At 44.2% G+C, this 7,836-nt stretch overlaps 1 protein-coding gene across 4 annotated transcripts in view; it reads left to right on the forward strand.

Moving 5' to 3' along the window:
- Positions 1-7,366, forward strand: part of CSDE1 (cold shock domain containing E1) — a 47,017-nt gene extending 39,651 nt beyond the window's left edge. For all 4 annotated transcript variants that reach the window (XM_067558737.1, XM_067558734.1, XM_067558736.1 and 1 more), the window contains 2 exons: positions 1,352-1,484; positions 6,070-7,366. In XM_067558737.1, the coding sequence (XP_067414838.1) occupies positions 1,352-1,484; positions 6,070-6,117 (181 nt within the window). In that variant the 3' untranslated portion in view covers positions 6,118-7,366. The remainder of the gene's footprint in view (positions 1-1,351; positions 1,485-6,069) is intronic.
- Positions 7,367-7,836: the final 470 nt, after the last annotated feature.

Genomic DNA, 7,836 nt, shown 5'->3' on the forward strand with positions numbered 1-7,836 from the left:
TTTAAAGCCATGTGGTCATCCACAAACAGAAGAAATGTGGGCAAAGACTAAACCAAAAAGCTTCTTGCGTTGAGTTAATAAGCATTCGTTTTTGTCATATTGAAGTGAGGATCCCTCAGCTGAGAACACTGCCACCATTTGTGAAATGTTTAACCAAAAGCTGACAGCAAGAGTCTCCCAGCTATTAATGCTGTGATGAGGAGTATGGACCAGTCAGTCTCTTAGATAACCAGGTCCCTAACAACACAGTGTCTTTGGACACTCACTACTTGAAGTTCGTTGCAAAACAATATAAAGATTTGAATATAAGAGTTAGGCAGTCAATGGCTTGCCCCACTCAGGAAGCAGGCAATTCAGGCGTTCTGTTGGATCTTCCAGATGTATTTCAAGCATATTCCTAAACAGAGGGCATTAAGCAGCAGACAGGTATGGTGGAGTGGTGCTTTTTACAAGCGCTGCATACAGCAATATAGTGGCTGAGTGGTTCAGGCGCTCAGCTACAATCTTAAAGGTCATGGGTTTGTCTCCCTTGATCTCATACAGAAAGCCTGCCTCTCATACAGTTCACCCAGCTGCAATATGGCTACCTGATCCATTTTTAAGGCAATTGAAGGCGGATGGATACGATGCTGGCCACATCATTCCTGTTCCATTAGCCATGAAACTGATGTGCCTTAACTGCATCAGCCTGAGGAGCCATTGGCTCTAGGGACCAATGGTTTTGACACTGCAAAATTTACATAGAATTTAGATCCCCCCCTCATTCTTATGTGAGGAATTAATTTAAATGTCAATATTGATTATCTCTGGGCATCTGCACTAACCACTTCTGAGATAAATAGGGTAGCTCACACCTCATTGTTCCAGGCTCTGCAGACTCATGCAGTTTACGCTTGGTTCAAGTTTTTGAGGTTGTCTCTGCAACCGTAACAGCCAGTTATTGTTTTCCGGAGATTCTGGAGAGCTGTTGGCAAGTTGCATCACTGCATATGGATGGTTCCTGAGCACTGGCATTAAGCTTACTTTGGATGTGAAAAACGCATGGGGATGACAGAAGGTTTGCATTGGGAGGAAAGATTGCAGCCTCTTGGCCTGCTGTAGAGGATAAAGCTCTGTGGGCCACTGCTGACATACCAGAATCCAGGGCTGCAGTGGATACCATAGGACCTTGAGGCTGATCTATTGTGCTTTCCAGAAAACCCATTCAAAATTAGATTTATTTTCCACTTCCTTTTTGTCTTGGTACAAATTATCCAATTCCCAATCACAGCCTATGCTATTTGTTAGTCAAATAGCATATTGTCCAGGGAATTGCTGCTGCCCCAAGTAACTAGCTCCATTTCTGTTACAGTGAAGGCGCTAAGGCTGTTGCTGCTCCCCGTCCCGATAGACTTGTTAATCGTTTAAAGAGCATTACTTTAGATGATGCCAGTGCTCCTCGCCTAACAGTTCTTCGTCAACCAAGGGGACCGGATAACTCAAAGGTATACTCTTAAATCACAACCTACTGTGCAAGATTACATACTATCTAGAAAAATGATGACGTACTGTGCATGTGGTTTGCACTCTTAGTGCACATGTGCCTCCCATACATGAGATCAGATTCTTTTTGCTGGCAGTATCTGTTGGGGGCAGTGCCTGTATCCTAATGTCCTTGAACGAACATGAACACACCCCTTCTCCTCTCCCCAAGCCAAGGATGAAGAGGGGGCAGTGGGCCCAGCCATCTTAGTTCCTTGTTGCCTGTAGCTGAGACTGAACCCCTGCAGTGTCCATCTGCTTTTGTGTATACGTAGTTGTATTTAGACTTGTTGGCAGTACACACAAAACCTTATTTTAGTAAGCTTCTGTTTTTAGGATAGAAACCTTCCCCTCTATACAAGGGCTCTAGCAAAAGTGAAATCTCCAGGGTTTAAAGCCTCTCCCTCTGTGTGAAACTTCAGTGCCACTTAATAATTGGCACTCTAGATGCCTCTTTTGTTTGGGAGACCAATACATCACCCAGGAGTATATCATATGTATGTAGCTCTGAGTGACTCGAACTGGGAAAGCAGGGGGGGGAAAAGCCCATTGAAAATTTGTTCCTCCTGGAGTGCTGTGTGTCAGCCTTGCTGGACGCTGAAAGGAAGGATGCAGTTAGACCTCAATCTTCCACGAGCACCTTGGTGAAGAGAGATTCCACCCTAAGCTCCTTTGGCAGTCAACCAAGAGACCCCAGCATCTGCTTCCATTCCAGTATCAACATCTGACTGAGATAGGAAGGCACCCCACTTCAGAGTTGAGCTGAGGTCTAGTGCACGCTTTCTGGTGCCTGCTGAGTAAGTTATTTGTATCACTCTACTGCTTACAAGCCCTAGTCATAGACCAGGAGTGTAAGGTGCTAGGTGCTGTACAAAGACAGTCCCTGCTGCAAAGAGCTTTATAATCAAAGTATAGGACAAAAGACAGCAGGTGGATATACATGGGGGTGGGAAAGAGTACAAGAAAACAGGACAATTTGGTCAGCATGATAGGCAGTTGTGCATCAGTGACCTAACCATTGTCAAATTTTTCAGATGCATCACTGCACTCTGAATCGGTGACCCCTTTATTTGCCACTTCCCCAATTCTTGTCTGCAACTTCTAGAATTTAAAATGAAATCATTGTCACTGATAAAAATGTCAAATAGTGTAAGGCCAGGAACTGATCCCCGTGGGACCCCACTAGAAACACACCTACTTGATTGACCATTTATAATTACATTTTGAGATCTGTCAGCCAGTTTTTAATACCTTCAATACATGGAGATTTAGTTGGTTGCCCCCTCCGTTGTCTTTTCTCAAGATTAAACATAGGCAGTTTTTAACCTTTTCCTCCTAGGTCAGGTTTTCTAAACCTTTTTTATCACTTTGGTTACTCTCCTCTGGACTATCTCCAGTTTGTCCATTTCTTTCCTAAAGTGTGGTGCCCAGCATTGGACACAGTGCTCTAGCTGAGGCCTCACCAGTGGTGAGTAGAGGAACAGTTACCACCTCTTGTTGAATTCAGAACAATTCTCTAGTTTTGTCAGATTTCTGAATCCTAATCCTACCCTTCAGAGTCTTTGCAACCCCTCCCAGCTTGGTATCATCTGCAAATTTTGTAAGCATACTGTCCACTCCAGTCTCCAAGTCATGAATGAAAATATTGAATAAGAGCAGACAGAGGACCCTGTGGGACCCAATTTACATATGCCCTCCTAGTTTGACAGCAAACCATTGATAACCACTGTCTTTCAACCAGTTATGCACCCACCTTACAGTAATTTCATCAACCATATTTTCCTCATTTGCTTATGAGACTATCATGTGGAACTGTCAATGCCTTACTAGACTTCATATAGATCTACTGCTTCTCCCCCTCCATGCACTAGACCAGTAACCCTGTCAAAGGAGGACACCTATGCTCCATGCAGGGGAGGTTTGAAATGTGTTTGTGTACCCATCAGACCTTGCATAGACATGAAGACCATAGTCCTCTCCCTGTTAAACAGATAGACCCTCTTCGGGTGTGCAACAGAGTACCCTTCTCTTCATCTCTGTCTATGAAGACTCTAGTGGCAGATGCCTCTGCTCAAGGGTGGAGGTTGTTTATCTAGATCCCCTTCAAGCACCAGGCCTGTGGCCCCCTCAGAAGTTTATCTACAGTCCAGAGCCATCTGCCTGGCATGCAAAGCATTTCTGCCTTTGCTCCAGGGAGCCACAGTCCAAGTAGTGACAGACAACACCACAGCTATGCATTATGGCTACAGACAAGAAGGAGCAGGTAATTTCCACTGTCAGGAAGCAGTTTGAGTTAATGTATTCATCAATACTCTGGACAGCAGGGGTGCTGTATACCTTGATCCATGATACTGAGGGAAGTGAGGCAAGATGCAGGACTGACTGATAGCCTAGGCTTTAGTTGGGCAGTTTGGTGTTAGGACCTTATTAATGCTTTGGTATAGTCCCCATCAGCTGATTGGCCTTGCCCAACAGTCTTGCAGAATAATGCACCTGGACCCTGCTTTCTTATCTAACAGCCTGGATGTTGGCAGGATGACGTGCACTGAAAGAAGCTGTTCAGCTGAAGTTCAGAACGTTCTGCTCCAAAGATGAAAGGCCTTAACTAGACTGACTTATCTTTATATTGGGGCATCTCAGCCCCAGCTGTCTCCCTTGACTGCTCATTTCAGCACTAGTGGACTACTGACTAGCCCTGAAACAGGGGGGATTATTTCCTCAAGGGTCCATCTGGCAGCAGAATGCATATCCTCCTATCCAGGGCCATACTGTACTTTGCCACCCCTCAAAGCCTAGATTTTGTTAAACTTGTTCCCCCCCCCCAGTTCAAGAGCCTCTCCCTCTTGGAACCTCAGTATGTTGAGTGTTGATAGATCCCTTTTTTGAGCCCTTAGCAACCTGTTCTTTATACTACCTATCAGTGGAAGATTCAGGCCCTTGGCATGTCCTCATTATACAGTATTTTATAAGGATGGGGTTACTCTGAGGCCTTATCCTAAGTTTTTGCCCAGGGTGGTTTCCTGTGAACCAATTAATTCACCTGTTTTCTTTTCCAAACCTCATTTAACCTCAAAAAAAAGCTAAACTTCCCACACTTGATGTCTAAGACCACTATCATATTGAATGATGAAATCATTCAGGAACAAAAGCCAAAAAGAGCATAGGTAAGGGTCATGCAATATCCTGAGTGTCTAAAGTGGGTCTCCAGCTGTGTAAGGATGTTTGCGTTAGCCAGGCTAGAGCTCAGGCCTGTTGGAAGACTATTCCTATTTCTACAATCTTTAGGGCATCTACATGGAGTCCACACATTTACAGTATACAACTCCTTGGTAGAGGCTTCCAGATTGGATGCCTGCTTTGATAGGGCTGTCCTAAAGTCATAATCAGAGTAGACCTCCATTACGCACCACCAAGGAAATGGGTAAGGGGCATCCATGTGGACAATCTCTGAGAAGAGTTACTTGCCTTACTGTAACAGGCTTTTTGATATGCAGTCTACCTGGGTTCCACAACACATCCATCTCTACTTCTGTGGAGTCCTATTCCTTTGATTCTGTATTGGTTAAGGAAGTAGGGATGATTGGGCCTGCTCTGCTCTTTATCTGGCATGGGGATGCAAGAACGTGTGTGTGCAGGTGGCCTCAGGACACAACTGGTTAAAAGAATCTGATCTTGTTCACATGGGCTACATATGCACCGAGAGTGGAATTAGTGTGGACAACACATCATGAAGAACCACATTACTGTAAGGTAAGTAAGAGAGTTCTTTTCCTAACCTAGATATTGCTAGATTAAAGCTAAACTGGTCCTTAATTTGTCTATCCATGTAAAAGTAGAAAATCAAGTTACTGTGTTTGCCATAAGCCACTCAAGCTGCTGATCCTGGAAAGGACTGCTATGCAGGCCCAGCTTGCACTAACATAATTAATCCAAATTTCAGAGCTGGATGTATAGTTACCACCTCACAGGCAGGTGATGCTAACTATCTTTAAGAATGACAAATCGAGTGCTAGGAAGAAAAATCTCTTCTGTAGAACCCTGCAAATCTATGGATATTTATGGATCGGCTGCAGATACAAATTTTGTATCTGCAGGACTCCACTCTCCTGCAATAACATTTAAAACTCCTCTAGAAAAACCAATTCTTGATGTGGAAAAATAATCCAGGTGGGAGAGAGGGGAAAGAGCTGGGAGCCTCAGCTTATTAAATTTCATTAGGAACTTCTTGTTAGGCTGGAGGATCCCAGCAAGATCACTCATCACCCTTCCAGTTATATGGAGGGGATTGTTCAGGATTAAAGGAAATGGTATAGAACATACCTATGCAGAATTGCAGACAAATGCATAGAGAAGCTTGGGAACTCTATTAATTTGTTTATATTTGGGGACAAAGCTGGGTCACTGGAAATCCTGCTAACACTTGACCCTGTTAGAAACAAAACATAAGTGTGCTACACATGGATCTATTTCAGCTCTCAATTTCTTCTCTGTAAACCATATGCATTATTTCACATTGTAGTTGATTAATGTGGTTTTATATCATTACAGGGATTTGGTGCGGAGAGAAAGATTCGTCAAGCTGGTGTTATTGACTAACTGATCCACAAAGTGCATAACGAAGTACGATCAAGCAATGGGGGCTGGTGAAGGGTATTGAATATCTCCCTGTTCATCCCTTCCAAATTCTAAGAAGCTATCACACCAGTTTTAACACCTTCCTCATGTTATGTTTAAAAAAATGAATTTATGAAACCATTTTAAAATTATGCACAGTTGCAGCCTGGAGACTTAAGGTGGCGCCTTATAGTATCAAATTTTAGACGCTTTTTGAATGGTGCATTTAACGCAACTGGTAACTGCAAATCTACATTGCCTATGTAAGTGAACATTATAGACAGTTCTACTCCAGTAGACCTTATGAAATTCTGCACTAAAAAGATATGTACTCTACCTTCATTACTTCTGCCAAGGTGTTGTTATGCCTTAGCTCTCAGTTGCATTAACTTTTCCCCTCCACGTGAGAGGCTCGTTTCCTGTTCATTCAGCTCTAATTCTGAGGACCATGTGATGGTGGACTATATTAACTTTTTTTATATAAATCTGTATGAGCATTCAGATAACTTTAAGTTGATGGCCAAATGTTACAATGTTGTTTTCATATCTCATTTAAACTTGAGTCCATGTAGCAAAGTTCTGTTAGATCTGAGTGAAAGTACCTTCCTGAGTAGATCTGTTTTTCTAACTCTCTGCAATTAGTATGTGCAGTGCAGAATTTCAGAAGGATGAGGTGTGCCATCTGTGTGGTAATTTAAATATATTAAAACAATGCACAAATTTTGCTGCTGCTTAGAACACTGCAGCTTCTAAACCCAGTTTATTTCACTGATTTAAATTTAAAAATTGTGCCTGAAGTGAGTACATTTTTTCTTTTTGCAGCCAGCACCCAGTGTACTGTAAAAGAATAAATACTTAGGCTTTCCATAGCTGTATTGAGACTTTCATCAAGGTGAAATAGTTGATGTCTGTGTGCTTCCCCCTCCCTCCCCCCCACCCCATTCTTCCCCAGTCACACTTTATTAAGCAAGAAAACTGAATGATTGGTCTAAGTATTACTTTAACCAAAAAGATCAGGAGTTATTTTCTTTGAATAGAGGGCAGTACTGTGTTTTGGGTTTTTTTTCATATTACCTCTATTCTCAATTTAGGGTTTTTCTTCTCTGGGAGATGCATTATCTTTGTGAAACAAACATTGCTTTCTCCAATTTTCTGTTAATGGCAAAGAATGGAAATAGAAGAATAAAGTTTTACTGATTTTGAAACAGTGCCTCTAGTTTCGTACTCTGGGTCTGTGGCCGCCTTTACGGGTCGGTCACTGTCACGTTCGTGCGCTGCTCAGTGAGCCGGATTATTGCTGTGCTGCGTCTGTTCGAGGAGTAACTGCTGGCTTTAGACAGCAGCGCTTCTCCTACCTCCAGCACAGCCGGCTGCAGCGCCCAGGGCCAAGCTCCAGCCCTTGCTTTCTGCAGCAGCCCTGCCGTCACGGCGGAGCCGGGGCCCCTAGCCCCGAGCACTGAACCGGCCAAACGCTGCGAGTTCACGCTCACCGCAGCTCGCCCGTGCGGGGCAGCCTCCCCAGCGCGGCCCCAGCTAGCCTGCCTGTGCCGCTGGACCGCGCGGTACCAGCCCGTCCGCGGCGCCCTTAGCCGCAGCAGCTCCTTCCCCGCGTGCCTGGCGGGACGGAGATCCGCAGAGTGGCTGGGTTAGGTTCCTTCCGGCCCCGGCTGATGACATCAGGAGCGGGAACCGGAAGCCGGA

The sequence above is a fragment of the Emydura macquarii genome, unplaced genomic scaffold (genome assembly GCF_026122565.2).
Source record: "Emydura macquarii macquarii isolate MOO-44397 ecotype Brisbane River unplaced genomic scaffold, CSIRO-AGI_Emac_v2 contig_2184, whole genome shotgun sequence".
In the NCBI taxonomy this organism is placed as follows: Eukaryota; Metazoa; Chordata; order Testudines; family Chelidae; genus Emydura; species Emydura macquarii.